Source organism: Juglans regia, chromosome 14 (assembly GCF_001411555.2).
Source record: "Juglans regia cultivar Chandler chromosome 14, Walnut 2.0, whole genome shotgun sequence".
Classification (NCBI taxonomy): domain Eukaryota; kingdom Viridiplantae; phylum Streptophyta; class Magnoliopsida; order Fagales; family Juglandaceae; genus Juglans; species Juglans regia.
Window position 1 is genome coordinate 9,317,519 of NC_049914.1, and position 19,672 is coordinate 9,337,190.

At 33.4% G+C, this 19,672-nt stretch overlaps 2 protein-coding genes across 2 annotated transcripts; one reads left to right on the forward strand and one right to left on the reverse strand.

Moving 5' to 3' along the window:
• The first annotated feature begins 3,445 nt into the window (after nt 1-3,445).
• Nucleotides 3,446-6,496, forward strand: LOC108992952 (uncharacterized protein At3g17950-like). Its single transcript, XM_018967678.2, has 3 exons — nt 3,446-3,597; nt 3,826-3,978; nt 5,089-6,496. Exons 1-3 carry the CDS (start codon nt 3,583-3,585, stop codon nt 5,602-5,604), a joined length of 684 nt encoding a protein of 227 aa, XP_018823223.1. The 5' UTR covers nt 3,446-3,582; the 3' UTR covers nt 5,605-6,496.
• Nucleotides 6,497-8,891: 2,395 nt separating this feature from the next.
• LOC108992995 (putative E3 ubiquitin-protein ligase XBAT31) lies at nt 8,892-12,494 on the reverse strand. Its single transcript, XM_018967743.2, has 8 exons — nt 12,110-12,494; nt 11,894-11,953; nt 11,648-11,719; nt 11,435-11,556; nt 11,195-11,335; nt 11,008-11,115; nt 10,293-10,557; nt 8,892-9,520 (listed from the first exon to the last, which is right to left on the reverse strand). Exons 1-8 carry the CDS (start codon nt 12,287-12,289, stop codon nt 9,125-9,127), a joined length of 1,344 nt encoding a protein of 447 aa, XP_018823288.2. The 5' UTR covers nt 12,290-12,494; the 3' UTR covers nt 8,892-9,124.
• Nucleotides 12,495-19,672: the final 7,178 nt, after the last annotated feature.

A 19,672-nucleotide genomic window follows, 5' to 3' on the forward strand; every position in this document is an offset into this window, starting at 1 on the left:
AAGCTTTAGAGCATTAACATGATTGGCTTCATCAAAGTCATCTTCAAAATTTGATGAAAAGTACATATTTTTCATAAATCCGAAATCTCTCTAGCCAGAATTTCACATTGAATTAGTCAAAATAATAATATAATATTATTTTTTTAATAATAATAATTTTAATTTTTTTATATATTTTACAATTACACTAACTATATATTAATTAATAATAATATTTCTTCATTCACATATTTCAAAACTAACTATATATTAATTAATAATATATTTTTAATTAATGAAAGTAAAAGGACTTTCGAGGGAAGTGAAAACCTTGAGAAATTAAAACTGAAAAGCAAAAAAATTAGGGTAATTTTTATAATAAAATATTAGTTTTAAATATGAACGGTACATCTTTAAATTTGAATATATACTTAAAATTACTATAATTCATAGTTTAAATTTTTTTCTTTTTGAAGAAGTCAATCTAGACCATTTTATTTACATTTGTTCAAAATTTGAAGATGCATCATAAGCCAGTGCCAGTGCTAACCAATCAATTTCTAATTTGAATGCATTTTATAAAAAGTGGGGTTGTTTCATCAAGGCAATCAATTCCTCATTGGTGAGGGGTCATACGTACTACGTTCTTGAGATAATTAAAGAGTGTAATTATTTAGGCCTTAAAACGAGACACTAACAGAAGAAGATATTTGCATTAGTTTCTTCCCCTTTTTTATTTATTTATTTATAAATGATTTCCTAGGATAAAAAAGACCAGAGCTTTTCCAAATAAACCTTGGCAAATAACGTTTTCCCCCCCTAAAAGAGAACCATTTTTCTTCACAGAGAATTTCTTAGAGCCGGTCAAGTTGATTTTAGTCAAATAACAGCCTCTCAATCACATAGCAACACCTAAGACTTCCACCACACTTATCCTAGACTAACACTACATCAGAATTTCTCTTTCTCTCTCTACGTGATTTCCCTCTCTCCCTTCTCTCCCTCACGAACTCGGACGATTTGGCTTCCATTCTCTCCCATAGAATCCTCTCCGCCACGACGACTGGCCTCACCACCACGACGACGGCCCCTCTCTCCGTCGTCGCACGAGGAACTTGAGCCCCTCTCTCTGCCATAATCCCCTTCCTTTTAATTGATTCTCGCACCAAAGCCACCCTTTCCGCCACTCTCCTCACTACCCGCTCCTAATCTTGACCCTCCTAGTGCCGTTGACGAGATTTTCTACCCAATGTCGCCACCGACGTCTTTTTGGCATCAACCCCAACCCAATGCCGCTGAGATTGCGGGTTTGCGATGGTTTTCACTGTAATTTTGAGCTTATTCTCTATATTTGATAATCTGAGATTGCAAGTTTAAGATGGATTTCACTGCGATTTTGAATGAATTATGGTTTGATTGTGAGTTGATTTTAGTTTGATTGTGGATTTTGATTTGATTGGGTTTTGATGGAGAGAAGATGGAGATGATCGACAAAAATGGGGGAGGTTGGCGATAGAGATGGGTGATGGCGGAGATGACGGGCAATGCCACAATGGAGATGCTTGGCGACGGCGGTAAGAGAAGATGAAAGCAGCGACGAAGAAAGGGCAGATGATGGTGCAAATGAGAAACGGGAGCACATACGAATTGATTATCTGTGGTGGAGTGTATTTCCGTTATAGTATTTTTTCCTACGTGACTTGAAATGAATAGAGGGCTATTTTTGTGGGATTTGCAGCCCGACCGCTATGAAGCGCTTCTCTTCTTCACAATGTTGACGATGTTAATGGGAGATGAGCATTATCGGTAAATTATATGAAAAGTAATAATGTCATTATTCTAATTTGGAAATTAGATTGCAAATTTGAGAGAAATACATCTATTTAAAGCATCATTGGCTTGGCCAAATAAGAAGATTGGCTAAAATTTATATAATTGATATTAAAAAATCCCACATTGAATTGTGCAAATCTAAAATAATTTAGATTCTTACTATAGTAGTTGGCTAAAGATGGAGAACTACAATTGATTTACCAAAAATTAAAATACTAATTTCTCACTCTAAGCAAACATTAAAATATTAGTTTTTCACTCCAAGCAAAAATATTATTTGCTTTGTAATTAAGAAATTTAGATAAAATTTTAAATAAGTTTAATCAAATATTTTTTTATATTAGCATTAAATGACTTTTGAAAATATGTTTTTTTAATATTAATTTAATTAGAATATAATTATTATTAATATTTAATTGGTAGAGTTATAAAATGTGATAAAAATAAATTAAATAAAAAAATTATTAAATTAATAATATTTTATTATTATATAGAAAGTAAATGAATAAAGGATAATTTATATTGGGCCACAAGAATAACTAGACCAAAATCTGCAATCCAAAGGCCCATATAATGTGGGCCATATGATGAGAACGTAGACGACAAGAGGGACAATCTCTCGTTTCAATTGAAAGAGTAATGCTACATACAGTCGTGAAATGTGCAAACGTTATATAGTCATTTTAAAAAATAATATAGTTTACTTATAAAAAAATAATTTATTTTCATATGAGTCTCATATTTATTTATTTATTTTAAAATGACTATACAGTATTTATATACTCACAACTATAAGTATCATTTCTCCAATTGAAAAGTTGCACTCAATGGCTGTGGACTTCTTGATACGCATTAAGCATTTCAAACTTTTTTTCCACTTTATAGGATCCTCTTCTTCCAACCTCATCATGTAAATCGTCCTTTTCCTTTCTCATATGCCTTCATTATCGAGTGTAATTGGCCCCCCAAGAGCCTCTAATCCTGGCCACGTAGTACACATGCACGTGTATTTATTACTTTAGCCCTCCCAAGATAATTATATATATATATGGGTTTTCTCCTATATATTATCATAGAAATAGGTTAAAAGTTGAAAAAAAATGTAATAAATATGTAGGAAAAAAATGTTACGTTATTCTATAAAAATAAATTTATAAATTAATATGATTTTATATGATAAATTAAATTTACGTAAATAATTTTAATAAAAATGTTATATCATTCATTTAGGGTATATAAATAATGAAGATAAAAATAAAAAATAAAAAACTTAGCCTAGGGTTTCAAAGTGATCACCCAATTGAGGATGTAGAAAGGCACAAATAAATGAAGATTTCGCGGCAGGGTATATCTGTCAGGACAGTTTCTGATGAACTGGCTCCTTCTGGACTTTTGCCTTTGTTTACTTCAGAAACAAAATGATTCCCTTTTCGTTTTCTGGTCAACAAAACCAAGGAATGCAGAGAGAAAAGTGTGCACCCAAATGATAACTCCTTTTACTCATTTTATCACTCTTTTTTAGTCCCTTCTGCTTGTTTTTACTTCTCTCTCTCTCTCTCTCAAGTAATAATTCTGAACTACTGTACATTTGAAAGACCCCTATATATAGATTTACCTGATTCGTCTTCTCAGTAGCCATCAAATTACAGCAGTTCTTTTAAATGACAGTTCATTCGTTCGTTCATTCATTCCTGCTACCTGAAGTGACCACATTGGACTTGTTTTTACCATAATCAATCAGCATAAGTACTGTTATAGTACTTGACAGACATGGCCGCTGGACAGGTATTCGTTTGTCTTCTCTCTAATTCATTTGGATTTTCTCCCTGGTTCTCTCCCTCAGATTTGTTCTGTCTGCCCAGGTTCTGAGGTGGTTTTGTACTGTTTTTTCCTATAATTTTCTGATAGTGGGTCTGACTTTCCTGAGCATTGTCTTGTTTGTTATTGCCGAGTTCCATTGTTCATTTTTGTCTAATTCATATATTTTTCTTTTTCTGATTGATTTGATTGTAGGAGGAAGGCTGGCCTCTGGGTCTGCAGCCATTGAATGTGAGAGTAGGGTTGGTTAGAAACCATGATTTCTCTGGATCAGTATCATTCAACACTCTACTCACTGGCTCCCCAACGTGCTCCACAGATTCTTCCTCATCGGATTTGGACACAGAGGTCAGCAATATTTAAATTAAAAAATAGAGAAATTGCTTTCGTACATTATTTTGTACAGGAGTCTCGGCTCTGATATTTCTATTGGGATCTCAAATTTCTGGACAAGCAAACAAAGTCATTTGACATGATTGGAATGAACTATTGCCTTTTTCAGTTTCTCTCTGTTTGTCCTCTTATGAACAAAGATTCTTGGTGGTTTGAATGTCATTTTCTTGATCATCTGATCTCTCTAAGGCCGTTACCATTTTCATCGAATCTCATTTGATTGGTTAGTTGATCTTCATTTTGTTCACGACTAGAGAGACAATTCATTAGGATCGAGGGAGTTAAATTTTACAATTCTAGTATAATGAGAAAATATAGTCGCAACTATGAATTGTGCAACCGTCACGTAATCGTTTTAAAAAAAGTGAATTTTTTAATAGTGGATCTCATTCTTTTTCAAAACGATTATGCGAAGTTTACGTACTTTACGGTTGTATATAGAATTACTCTAGTATAATATTACAATGCGAACCTAAGATCATTCATAATAACCCTTCCCATAAATTTTGTATTTTGATCTTTATTTTATATTTTACTACAATAATCTTCTAGATGTAGTGAATACTGTTCACAACTCTAAAACATTTTTAATTATTCTCTCTCCTTTGCAAAATTATTAGTAGTTAGAAGAAATATTTAAAATAAATAAAAAATATTTTAAAAAATATTTAAATGATATAGAAAAAAAATAGATAAGATGATGTATGACCTATTGTAAAAATCAATATGTAAAATAGAAAAAAATGAATTTTTATAATGTATTTTGAAGAATAAGATAAATGAACTCTTGGGAATGCTCGAATTGAGTTTAATCAAAACTGTTTACAAGTTTAATTTATCTCACATGACTAGACATCATGTGTTTTCAAATCATTATAAATTGCTGTCTAAACATTAATATTCTAATTGAACAGCTTTTTGAATTTGGCAAATGATCACTCGACCCACTCGGTTCGAGATTCAGCAACAGTACTTTATTATAATGTCTTGAGATTTTTGGACAAAAATGTTTTGATCTTTTGCTGAATTACCACATGCCTTTGTGGTACTGCATTATAATTGCAGTCTACAGGGTCTTTTTTCCATGACAGGAGCGTCACGCTTGGGAGCCTTATAGGCGTTTCCAGCATTTTGGAGCTTTCTAGAAGATCAATACGGAGAAGAAAAACCGAACCCCTCAAGGAAAAGAAGAGCAGCAGCAAGCTGCCCAGATCATTAGGGTTTTTCTCTTTGTGCTTAAGGGACAGAACTGATGGTATGAGTGTGAAAAATCCTTCATCTCTTCGCCATTTTCTTGCTGTGGAGAGAAAAACTTCAGCTGCTGCTGATCATGACGAATATTATCAAAGGAACCAGAACCCTATCAATGGTATTGGACCCGAAGAATTACTTGGATTGGCGCAGCCTGTTACAGAACCAAACTCACTTTTTGTTAATGGTCGTGTTGCTCCTCCTCCTCAAACTAGTTCGGGTGCTAGTAATTCAGATGTCGGAAGGAGAAGAGAAAAGGGAGTACTAGATCATGAGCATGGTGATCATGGGGTTGGAGTTCCTTCACTATTTTCATGCATGTGTGGATAATCAACGGACTGAACAAGCATGCATGCATGTGTGCAAAATCCATTTTTTAGCTCTCAATTGTTGTCCTAGGATGGAGTAAACTGCATGCCTTGGAAAGATATGGAAACTATTTTAAACCTCTTAATTGGATTTGCCCAAGACGTACGTACAAAGTGATCATATGAGGAGTACTGCATCGATCTATGATAGTGAAAATATCATTAAAATTTTGAAGGGAAAAAGAAGATTGTGAGAGAGAGAGAGAGAGAATGAATGAATGCCAATAGTATATCTTATGCATTAAAAAAAATTTAAATTTTATTATGGGATTAAAATTCTTAGTGTTCTTTGGCAAAAGGCCTATACACCTTTATTTTTTTCAGATTGTTTAGAGAAAATATGAGTTTTGTTTCGTTAGTTTTTATGGGTTTTAATGGAAGTTGAACTTAAAATAGGCTTGGGCCAACTTAAGACGATGTGGGTCATGAATTGTGGTGGGAATGGGCTAAACTCCAGATGTAGATACAGGATCAAAATGATTGGAATAAATAATTACAAAGGTGAGGGAGGACAGGGCAGAGGATATCACGTGCATGGGGCAAGATGATGAGGAATCATGAAGCCCGTGATGCATGGAGACGCGTGAGCTTTATGCCAGAGAGTCTCTTCTCCCTCCTCGATCGTGATGAGGATGCATCAGAGAAATGCAGAACAAGACAGTAATTAAGAAGGTTGTTGCCTGTTGGTGTGTTTCGTGGGTAGAAAATAACGTCAACTGCCATGCACTCAGTTTCGTGGGAGACTTGTGCAAGGCATCGATGAGAGGTGCCAATGGCAATGGCAATGGAGACCCGAAGCGAGAAAAGTGGCTTTATTTATCATAACATACTTTTTGTTGTATTCTAAAGTTTCAAACTCCGCCATAAATTATTGAGAACTTTCACTTTTCACCCGCTATTCTAATTTGATGGTTAAAATTGTGCCAAGTACGTAGTTAACAATGCTTGTCAAATTGGTATATTTTAATCCATTTTTTGTATCACTTATTTAAATTATAATCACTCAAAATGCCTCACATAATATGTATAATTAAGAATGTAAAAACTAAAAACATTTTTAAGAAGCTCCCGACTTCCTGTGAGCGTGTTAAGATATAAAATAAATAATAAAATTTATTTTTTTTCATCAAAATTTGAATCTTGACTTTACACTCTATCTCATTTAATTAAATGTTTCACATGTTAGATCATTCATGAAGTGAGAGTCTGACCTATATGTGAGGAGGAGTATTAAGATATAAAATAAATAATAAAATCTATCTCTTCTCATCAACTTAAACTTTTGAAACAAATGGTAACACAGAGTATGATATAATCCAAATTTCTTGAGTAGAAGATTAGCTGTTTGTATCTCATAGAATTATGATTTTGCACGCTTTGTTAGGGACACATCACATTTTATTGTTAATCGTATCTCATAGAATTATGATTTTGCACGCTTTGTTAAAGATTACATCATCACATTTTATTGTTGACATTATACTTTTTAAGGCAACCTGACGAAGCTGATGGATGTTGGTCCAATTTTTGTCCTATTATTTAAAATTTATTTGGCCACTAGTCGCTGATCAAAACCCCCAACTAAATGGAAATGGATGGACCCACTACCTTTTTTATTTAAAAAAAAAATGAAAGAAAAAATAATAATTTTCAAAGTTTGATAACTTTGACGACCAGGCGAAACATCCTTTTTAAGTGCTAAGGTGTCGGCCACAAGGATTTTTTAGATTTTAAATAGAGAGATATTTCTTCAGCTTGTGAATTCAACAGCAGCCACCTCGGAGAAAAGGATTGATAACTGTGGTTGGCGTCTCCCAATAACCAGATTCATGTGAATATTCAACTGTTTTTATTGGATTCCAAGTGGGAACAAAATTGGTAAATTTCTGAGTTTTTTTAAATGAAATATTGAGATTGGATTGAAAATGACCCATTAAGTATAGATATTTTGCTATAAAACTCATTTGTATAAGCAGTTTATATATATATATAGATATTTTTAATAAAAATTTTAAAAAAATAATAAAATAAAATTTGATAAAACTATTTTAATATCTAAAAATCAAACTAAGAGTTTGTGTCTGGTAAGTAAGAAAAGAGAAAAGGTACACGTTTCATTAAAGAAAAAGAAATTCCTAATAATAAATATTATTGATACTCTTTTCTGTTATCAAATACGTAACAGAGTTAATATTGTCAAATTGCATTGACCATCCATCCCTTAGAATTTTGACTAGAACAGTAGTAGAACTTGATCTGAGGTGAACAAGGGATGCAATTCTTATTTATTTAATTATTTATTTTCATTTTCTTCCCTGGGTACACCATATATTTCTTCTAGGTGTCGGCTCCGATCCCACATGTACCACAGATCTTGAATCTGAACCGTTAGATATGTTGTCCCTCCAATGGACCCAGTTGAAGAAGTTGACATGACACACACCAATCATCCATGAAACGTGGGACCCGGAGAACAAGTCGATAAAGTGTCTAATCGAAACTTTATTTATTGACTAATATTGACTAATATTAATTATTTTATTATTTTTAAATTTAAAAATTTTGAATTATTTATTATATTTTATATAAGAATTAAAAGAAATTATAATAATAAAATAAGATAGATAAAAATATTAGTGTATTCAAACGAGATGTTGAAAGAGCATGCCATGCAATATCTTGGCCACACCCATGCCATGCAATATTTTTAAGAGCATGCAAGTTTACTACAAAACAAGCTGGCTTGGTACTTGGAATGTGTGTCCAAATATCATATATCCAAAAGCTAGGGTCTAACTGCACATACTCAATAGGCCCAACATCCAGTCCACGTGTCAGCATCATGACATATCATCTTCACCGGGATCCCAACCAGATACGAAAGTTGGGTAATCAATCTGACTGACTTATGTGTGTGGATTTTCTTATTAAAATCAATTGAGACTTGGGAGTGCCTGAATTATTAAAACCAAGGGAGACATGATCACATGAAACCAACAGCCAAACAGACATTTTCTCTTTGTAGTTTATTATTCAATTTTTTGCAGAAAAAATATAAGAACTATATTTACATATCTCTTTCAAAAGAAAGAGTGGCTTGGTGGGGTCAAAACACACCCCCCCAAACTCATTCACATCCTTCCTTGACTCTTTCCAAGGGGTCCAATTATCCCAAAGTGGCAGCTATTGCAGAATATTGAATTCTACTTTTGAGGAAAAGGAATTTCCTTTTTTTAACCAATTCGGGTGTTAGGGAGACCCCTCTCAAAGATCATCGATACTTCTTCAATCCCAAGTAATAGAAATATTACAACTTGACCCACACAACAAAGCCTTACCCAACCCAAACTGCAACTCACTTTGCTTATTTCCCAAAACTACAAAAACATATGGATTTCTATCTATACATACGAATGGATCCGGTAGTGATGGCGTTGATCGCCAAATGAAATCTTTTGATTGCAAAAAAAATCCTGCCAACATCAAGGCTTATCAACCCACTCATTTTCAGCAGCAATCCGTCCAGAGTTCCTGCCACCCATCTTTCCGATTGACCCCAATGAGGCTAAGCCCTTAAAGCTGCTGCTTCCCTCACTTAAGTTCTGGGACATCCTTGACCTTCTCAACTTGGAAGAACTCATATCACCGATACTGTGCTCAGTGTCTTCATAACTTTTTATCTTTGCAACTACCAGTCTGGCAATTGTGCTTCGGCAAAATGGGCAAACTGGTGGGCTTAGGCATGCTGTGGTTGGGTTGGGTTTGTTGTGGCAGCAAAGCGCTAGAGTGCAATGTGCACACATTTGGTGTCCACAATCTTGGACTTCAATTGTGCACACCTGCTCAAAGCATATGCAGCATAGCTCGGTATCGCTGACCTGAAGAATAATTGTCGCAATGAATACATCAGATCCATATTTGCAACAATCCATATCTCTTAATGGTTCATGTAATTACTAATTAGCAGGAGATATGGTTCTTACAAACTCACATTGGCTGAATAGAATACCAGAAACTAAGTTAATGATTGGGACAAGGCTTCAAATTGATAGGTTTAAGATTTGCCTAGAATGCAGGGGACTCTGCCTCAGAAATTGGTGTTAAAAAAAAGACTTTTTGCAAAACTTCCAGTCTCTCTGATTAGGTTAAGGAACATAATTTGGACCAGGACCAATATATTAATTTTTGCTCAAAAGCAAATCGTTAACCAATATTATGGATGCAAGTAAGATGCCAAGTTGAAATTCAACACCTCAAAATAGGGAAGCATGTGCCAAGGAGTGCATATAAAGCAAGTAGCATGCATGTATCCCCAAGTTACTGATTAGTAAGGCTTCAGAAAATTTTCATCGGAAGACTAGCAGTTCAGTTCAAATGTTGGATCATAAATTAAACTGCACTTCTAAACATCTTTGCTCAGCTTCGAAATGTTTGTTATCGTAATATAACTTGTGAATTCAAAATCACGGTTTTGAACTTCAAAAACTTCCATATGTTTTTTTGGTTTTGATATGGTCTTAATAATGTTTCTCCATTTCCTTTTGAAATTTACAGCATCTCTAGAAATTCAAATTTTATACGTTCTGATTAAATTATGAAAAAGTATCAAAGTCAAGTAAGCATTTCTACAAGTATGGGGAGAAACATTACCTCAGAAATGTTGTCCTCCACCCCAATATCAGAATGAGATGAAGATGGAGACGGAAGAGAGTATGCAGTTCCCTTTAAGATGGTCTTCTCCCTCTCTTTGTTTGCCTCCATCAAGGCCTGTTCTAACAGAGCTTTAGCCTCCTGATTAAGCTCACCGATGAACTTCAAAGGTGATGGCCAGACAAGAGGCTCTGTGGATGAAGGATTTAGCAAGGCTGCACATGCTCCATGCTTGCGCTTCAAAGCAACCACATACGGTATCCTCCTGTAAATGAAACAAATAGTTCGATTATCCTTTTTAGAATATCAAGTTGAGGCAAAAATGAATAGCACTTCTGTCACCAAAAAATAATATCGCTGGTTTAAATCCATAGAATGGTCAGCAAAACATTGGATATATGATAAAATTAAGACTCTTCTAAAAATGCAAATATTTCCAAATTTAACCATTGCATAGATGGGGAGTGTTTACTGCAATGGCCCTATTTTTTCAAGTCCAATTTTTTCACAAGATTTCAATAGATCGGATATTCAAGATAATTCTTTAATATATATACACAAAAACATACACACGAGATAAGCCAGACATTATTGTTCAGTGAGAGCATGTTAGATTAACTGATACCAGAAATCTGAGCATATTATTAAACTTTCAGCGGATACACTGAATAACTAAGCACGTTTTGGTTCGAATTAAGAAGAAAATTAATCATACCCAGATGCATCTCTTTGAAAACGATCCGCACCCCATGCTAACAACTCACGGATGCAATCAAGAGATCCCCCTCTGGCAGCAAGATGAAGAGGAGTACTTCCCGGGAAGCTGTAAACAGCAATATATCAATCCACAAAACAAATGAACATCATGAATCATTACCGATTTACTTCACTGTAATTATTACCCGTATCCGCCGGTGGAAGCACAAACAAGAGCTCCATTGTCTAGCAGAATATGTACACATTCAGGCCGTCTTCGACGAGCTGCTAAGTGCAGTGGTGTTGCTCCCCTAGCATCTCTAATATTCACAAACCGTGCAAATCCCCTGCAAAACAATCAAATTACCATAAGTATCATTATCGAAAACTCATAAGTCAAATCAAACCAGGGAGCGGGCCAAATCAATTCGCAAAAAGAGACCAACCAAGAAACAGCAACTGTACTAGATTGAGCAGCAGAAAGAATTGCTTGAAGGCAATCGGCGTGGCCGTAGTAAGCAGCATAGTGCAAACAGGTTCTTCCGTTAAGGGAATCAAACATCAATATCTGAAGTTAAGATTGTCTATATCAATCTTCAAATCTCAGCTCCAATAAATGAGAGAAAAATCGGAAATTCTAAATTGGAAACTTTACAGACATTAGCTCCAGCTTCAAGGAGCCTTCTTACGCATGAGTTATTGCCGTGCATTACAGCTAACATAAGCGGAGTCTGGAAAGTTTCAAATCAATAAATCAAAACGAGAATTAGAGGAGGCATAAATGAAGATAACCTAACCACAAGATCAGTCACTTCGAAGCAAAAAAAGAAAAGACATCACAAGATCACATTCGTCGCAAAATACAAGGTGGAAAAAATAAAAATGAAGTAAATACGAACTCTTACCTGCTTTTGACGATTCAACGCGTCTGGATTTACAGATCGATCCAAAAGCATGGACAATATCTGCAACGTATTCAAAACGCGGAAACACACATCAACAAACTAACCCAAAAGAATGAATAGAACAGCATTCAACTTCACCCGCACAGAAAAACTCCAGGAGTCAGAACCCTGAAAAGTCACAGAACGGGAGACCTCTTGAAAAGGAACAGCACCCACCTCGATCTGGCCATTGGCGGCCGCTGCGTGAAGCGCAGAGTGGCGATCATAGACGGTGGCGTGGTGCAAGAGAGCCGGGTTTCTCTCCAGTAGAGCCTCCACAGTTTTCAAGTCCCCGGCTAGCACTGCCCTGAAGAGCCCGTGCTCGTGACTCTCTGCGCAACTCAGTCCCTGACCCATATTCCTCTCTCTCCCTCCCTCTCTATCTCTCTCTATATATCTATACTTGTGAGCGCATTTTACTGACGATCACCGGAGAGGCGCTCCACCTCTAAGTTGCTCCACGTTCCTTCAGAGGTGGTGGCCTCGTTTGCTATCTCTGTATAAAGCTCACATTTATAAGTCCTGCAAACGAAGAGAGCCTCCAGTCTCTTTAGAGAGAGAGAGAGAGAGAGAGAGAGAAGAAGAAGAAGAAGAATCGGGCAGCTGACCGTGTCAGTGAGGGGCAGGCACGGACTGATTTCGGGCAGCAGTCAGATATTTCTCGGGTAGTTTTATTTGATTCCACATACAGTACCGTAGACCCACTGGGCCGTAGACGACCAAGCCCTGTTTACACGTCGAGAGTGGATTGATTATTCAAAGAAGTTCCTCTGGATAGATCTCAGCCGTACACTTCATTCTTTTTTTTTTTAATTATAAACCGTTTGAATTATTAAGGTTATTATGTTTTTATGGGGAATGGTATATTATTCAAGAGAAATTATTTTGTATAAGTTTAAATAGATAATTTATTGGCAAGTCTTTATAAAAAAGTAAATCTCACTTAATAAAAATTATAAAAAATATTATTTATTAATAAAATCTATTTTTTTTAAAAAAGATTTACACTGAATTTATCTATTTTGAATTTGTTCCTATCGTTACTTATTATTTAATTCTAATGTAGGGTGCGTTTCCTCGCTCATCGATATAATTTTTTGTTACAAATTTGATGAAAATTCATCTGAACGTGTAAGTTTTTTTTTTTTTTCCTAATTTCGCTTTTCGATAGATATATATAATTAAATAAGTGGGAAAATTACCAAGAATTCCTCAATTTACTAAAAAAAAAAAAGAAAAACATTTCTAATTACAGAACATGACCACAATGTATTGATCAAGCTAGATGTCAATTAATATGTTCTTATCTCGTGGTTACAATTTACAAAAAGATAAATCTAAGTTAATAAAAAAGAAATAACGCTAAATACAATCTTGAGATTTACAAGTAATGCACACTCTTTTTGAATATAAAGAGTTTTTTTTATATGAATTTCATATTTGTTTAATTTTTTTATAAGAAATGCATAAAACTTACACATAATAAAAGAATATACGCTGAAAAAAAAATACATAAAATTCTATGAAGAATGATATTTATAATTCTAGATTGTAAAGTCTCGCGCACTCTCTTAAAAATAGTGGGTAAACTTGAGGCCTATATAAAAAATTATTTTTTTAATAATAAATATCATTTTTTTTTAAAGAGTGTGCTGAATTTGTATACTGTAAAATGGTATCTAATATTACTTAAAATATATATTGAATTATAATATACAAGAACGTTGAGAGACTCTATTGAAATTAAGAGAAATGATATTTGCAGTCGTGAGTGTGTAAGCATTGTGCAATCGTTTTGAAAAAATGAATAAATATGGGATCTACATGAAAAGAAATTAATTTTTTTATAGTAGATTCTACTATTTTTCAAAGCGACTGCACGACGTTTACATATTTCACGACTGTATATAGCATTACTTTGAAATTAATTGGCTTGTGCATCAAAGTAAAATCCAAGTAAGAAATTCATATGAACAACAAATGGTAAGAAGTTTCATAATATTTTTCCATTTCCAATTTAAATATTTTTCTCTTTCGAGTTTGTAAAGTGTGCATCAACTTTTAAAAATCATATAATTTCTTAATTTTAATTTTGTATATTATTTTGACTTTAGTATATAGAAATTGAATATTTAAAAAAAAAAACATGATATTCGCATACATATCAATGCTTATAATATCAGTCCAAATTAAGATTAAAAAAAACTTGTTCTATCTGCTCAAACTCCACTAAAACTAACAAAATTTGTTGTATTTGACTATTTGAATTTTCCTTTAGGCATTCACTCTTTCAAATAAAAAATAAATAAATAATAATTAAAGTGGGCAAGAGGAGAGAGGGCATACCAAGTCAGCTTTGTTTCATTGATGGACTCTATATGACTGTTGCTTTTATCAGTGGCCACCATTTCTTATCTGGTATCCTAAACGACATGACAGTGCGTAACATCACGAAAAGTATAAACTGCGTCGTTTTCTGTTAGACAAATATGCTTTGGGTTTAATAATAAAAAATGATAGACATATATTTTAAAAAAAAATTTTAATATAATTATGTTTTAAATTATGAATATTTATATAAAATTGTTTAAAAAATAATATCAATTTACAGAAATATCCTCATTTAAAATATAATCATATAAAAATAATCATAAAAAATATTATATTATAAAAAATAATATGAATCGTTTAATATTTTTTATTAAATTTGTACGTTAAAAAAATAAATTATAAGTTACGCTCAGAAACTAGATCTGCCCGTATTTCGCGTGTAAATGCATCAAGTCTCGTCATTAGAGTTTATTTATTTAGTATTATGTGTTGTTTTTTTCAGTACCCCTCCAACGTTGGAATTATGAATGAAGTGCATCGAAAGCAAGCCAATGCATGAGTAAACTGTATTTTCCAATCTGTTAGTGCATTTGAATGCATATCAGAAAATGCTACGTGATTTATTAAAAAAATAACAATATAAACATTAAAAAAAATAGAGAAATTTTAGAATTTCACTCTTTTGTGTTTTTAAAAGTGCTTTTATTTTGAATTTGTTTTATTTTATATATAACCAACCAACCACGTGGCATGATGGTGCCACGCCAAGAGGGCCATGATCTGAATAGTAAACTTATGATAGCCAAATGGCATAATTATTATATGACGGGATTTGCGGAAAAGGCCGATTTAGATTAATTAGGTCTTTATAATCCATATTTACTATTTTAATCATATATTAAAATAATCCGAATAAATGTGACAATGAACCGTGTAATTAGAAATCTAGAAAGAAATGCTTACAGGGAACAAGAGTCACGTACGAGGCGTCGGTGGCTGTAAAATCGTTTATTTTTAAATAATAATAATAATAATAATAATAAACTAAAAATCATTTTGGGGAGACAGACCAGACGATGGGACCAGACAATGAAACGGTGTCACATGGTTTGTAAAGTAAAGGAGCATCTAATGAAATAATGAGCCTAATTAAACAATATTAATTTACGAATACTATAAGTTGATTAAATGTCTTATGATTGTGTGCACAAGAGTACTTTTTATGGACCATGGACCCGCTCCTCTTAATTAGGAACATGTTTGATGGAGCGGATTATATTATATACGTGTTCTTTATTTGCATCCTCTTTCAATTACAAATTAGTACTACGTGTTTCTTTTCAAAATACAATTAATTAAAACTAGCTAATAACGCAGCATCAAAAGAGAAAAGAATAATAGAAATATGAAATTCAACATCTTTAATCTCAAAATTTCTCGACTTGTAATTATAAAAAGATTGTTGTGCAGGCTATGGAAACACGAGATATCAGATGAGTTGTTCTACTCAGTAGTCCTATATTATATATTTATTGAAGAAAAAAAATAGTTATTTTTCTTTTTCTTTTTTAATTTTTCTCTTATTAAATATGTAGTATATAGATGATGAGTAAAATAATTTAACTGTTTTAAGAAGAATAAAACTAAATTTTAAAAAAAAAAATAAAAGAAATTGTGGTGTGTGGTGTGTGAGGCTTATGAACAGCAATGCTCTTTTTAATATGAGATATTCAGTTACCACACATCATCTATATGGCATAATTTAATTTGAAATAAATTTTAAAATTTAAATATTACAAATCAAATTATATCATATAGATTGTGTATAGTGTAGAGACCTTAGATATTAACATATTATAATCAAGCTTAGATTAAAAAAATGCAAATCTATAATATCTCATGAAAAATAACATTTTTATTCATTAACAAGCATCTTAAATAAGGGACTTAAGACCCTTGCTTAGGATTGGTTTGAATGTTGAGTTGAGATAAGAAATTTCATTTTATTTCATCTCAATATTGACATTTCTCATCTCAACTCAACATCTAAATACTCAATATAAGTATTTTTAATTTTTAATTTTTTTATTTAATCATTGTTTAATCATTACAATTTTTTCAAACATCTAAATAAAATATAAAAAAAAATTCAAATTTTTCTTTTTTATTTTCTAAAATCCTATAAAATATTTAAATTTAAATTATTTCACTTCTATAAATTCACGTCTGTTCTCATGACCTAAAGATGCGGTTAGCCTCTCATTCCAATCTTATCGTCGGTGCATGGGCTTACACATTGTCCAATCAGATGGCCTCCTCTACAAATATCCTTTCCCTCAATTTTAGGAGAAGCAATCAAAATACTTATATTATGTTTTAGATTGTCGTTGATCCAAATCATCTAATAGTGGTCCCTACTCTCTATATCGACTCTACGTGCTGCATTCCATTCCCTTGTTCTCACGAGAGTTCTTTGCATTGGATATCCCATTTGTATCAAAAAAATCCCCGACCATATGATTTATATAAGAGTAAAAATAATTATATTTAAAAACTTTCACATCACACATGACCATTTACATGGCATACTAAGAATATAAATTTAAATTTAAACATTGCAAATCAAATTATCTCATACAATATTTATAAGGATAATAATATCCATACAATATATTTTATAATATATATTTTAAACTTGAGATATTTTTATAAAATAATGTTATTTTTATAATGTATGTTACGTAAATATCCCTCATTTTAAAACATAATTATGTAAAATATTATAAAAAGTTACGTGTATTTATCATTCTTCATTTGTATAACTCTCTTGTTTCTGTGATGTTTTACTTGCCTCCAAATATATTCATTATTCTCAACCCTTATAATTTTCTTTCTCTTTAAAGAGAAGTGTTAGAACCATAAAAAAAATTTAGAAAAGTAAATTTACAAACTGACATAATTTCATATGATATGTTAGATCTATTTTACAATAAAAATAATTTTACAATCTAACGTATCATATTAAGTTGCGTTATTTTGTTTATTTACTTTTATAAAAAAAAATTATGACTAAAATATTTCTCATCTTTAAACATATAACATAATGATTTATCTCGAGGAAAAAAAAAACAGTACAATAATAGAGTGCAAAATTATATTTTTTTTTTCTTTTTTTGGCAGAGGCACAAAAGGGCAGTTTCGGTATTTGGTAAGTTCCATATATGGAATCCTCACTTGACCAAACAAAAAAACTTGAGATGGAAAATCTTATGATCCCCTCAAAAGCTGATGATTTTTTAGAGGTGAGATTATAAAAGGCTACATGTAGGAGCACTGATTCTAAGGTGGACTCTCACACATCAAGTAGATGTAGGAACTAGGAAGCCTATTCTCCAACACTCAAACATATTTATCACCTTTTACTTGGAGGTGATCAAAAGCCTTTGGAGTAATGGTGAAATACAGCAATATGAAAAGTATTTGGGTTTTCCACCTGCTATAGGAAAGTTCAAAAAGAGTGCTTTTCAATCAATCAAACAACGGGTCTGGCAAAAGCTTCAAGCATGGAAGGAGAATTTGTTGTCACAAGGGGGGAAGGAGATTTTGCTGAAAGCAGTAGCTCTTTCAATCCCAACCTATACCATGTATTGTTTCTTATTACCAGCTACTTTTTGTGCTGAATTAGAAGGTATGATGGCTAAATTCTGGTGGGGACAAAAAGGAAATGAGAGGAAAGTGCATTGGCTGAGCTGGAATAAGTTGTGTCAGGCAAAGAATTGTGGAGGTTTGGGTTTTAAAGATTTAAGAACTTTTAACCTTGCTCTTCTTGCAAAACAGGGGTGGAGGTTGTCTCAAAATGAAGAGTCTCTTTTGCATAAATTATTTAAAGCAAAGTACTTTCCTCATACCAGTTTTATGAAAGCTGGGTTGGGTAGAAATCCCTCTTTTACTTGGAGGAGGATTTGGGAGGCCCGAAAATGGTTAGAAGCGGGGTGTAGGTGGCGGATAGGGAATGGAAGGGCTGTTCACATTTGGCAAGATCAGTGGATTCCGGGGCATATTTCTTTAGTGGCAGAAGGGGTTAGGGGATGTGAGGGATTAAACCCGCCTTTGGTTGATTCCTTATTTGTTGATAATGTTAGAATGTGGGATATTCAAAAGTTAAGATCTCTCTTCAATCCAAGTTTAGTCTCCGATATCCTAAAAATCCCTCTATGTTCTGATAATGTGGAAGATAAGAGGGTTTGGGCTCATGAACGAAATGGGGAATTTAGTGTGCGTAGCTGCTATAGATTTATCTCCTCACATGCTGGTCCTCAAATTGCCGAATCTTCCAACATGCAAGCACAGCAGAAATTCTGGAAGCATTTATGGAAGATGAAAGTGCCTAACAAGCTAAAAATTTTTGCATGGCGTGCATGCAAAGATAGCCTACCAACTGCAGTGAATTTAGTAAAGAGAAAGGTCATACCGAATGCAACTTGCAGGATGTGTTTATCAGAAGAGGAAAATATTGCTCATGCTATTTTTCATTGTGGGGCTGTGCAAGACTTATGGAGGTTTTATCTCCCTGAGTTAATAAGGGATAAGCAGATGTCTTTGGTGGATTTGGCCATGCAACTGTGTGAAAGAAATATGGCTGGAAAAATGTGCACGATTTTTGCTTTGGCATGGGGATTATGGTACCGCAGGAATAAATTTGTGAATGATCAGATTCTGTTAGGGACTGCCAGTGTTGTTGAGAGTGTTCATGTCCTGTTGAGAAGCCATGCTCAAGTCAGTATCAAGACAAGAAGTGAGATCCTGAAGTTTTACAAGTGGAATCCACCTTCGGCTGGAAGTCTGAAACTCAATGTGGATGCTGCTACTTTTCCTGGGTGGGATAAGGCTGGAGTAGGGGCTGTGCTGAGAGATGAGAAAGGCAGAATTTTGATGGCCTTTAGCCGTGCAGAAATTCTTTTGGAAGGATCCGAAAGTTTAGAGCTTCTAGCCATATTTAGAGGAATGCAACATTGTGTTACGATGGGTGTTTCCCATCTGGTTGTGGAAAGTGACAGCTTACTAAGTATTGAGGCCCTAAATGATGATAGCATGACAAATTCTTTGTTGGGAGTGATTTATTATGAGATAAAGAAGCTGGCCAGTTGCTTTGTTTTATGTTCATTTTCACATGTATACCGGGAAGGCAACCGGGTAGCTCACAAATTAGCTAGAAATGCTTGTAAGGTTGATAGTATGGAGGTTTGGTGGAATAGTATTTCAGACTGTATTTCTCAAACTGTATGGTTTGATGAGTGTCTGTAATCGTTTGTTTCCATTTGATGAATGAAATTCTCATTTTCTATAAAAAAAAAAAAACATATTTATCACCGAAATAGTATGTGTGGATTATAAATATATAAGAATATA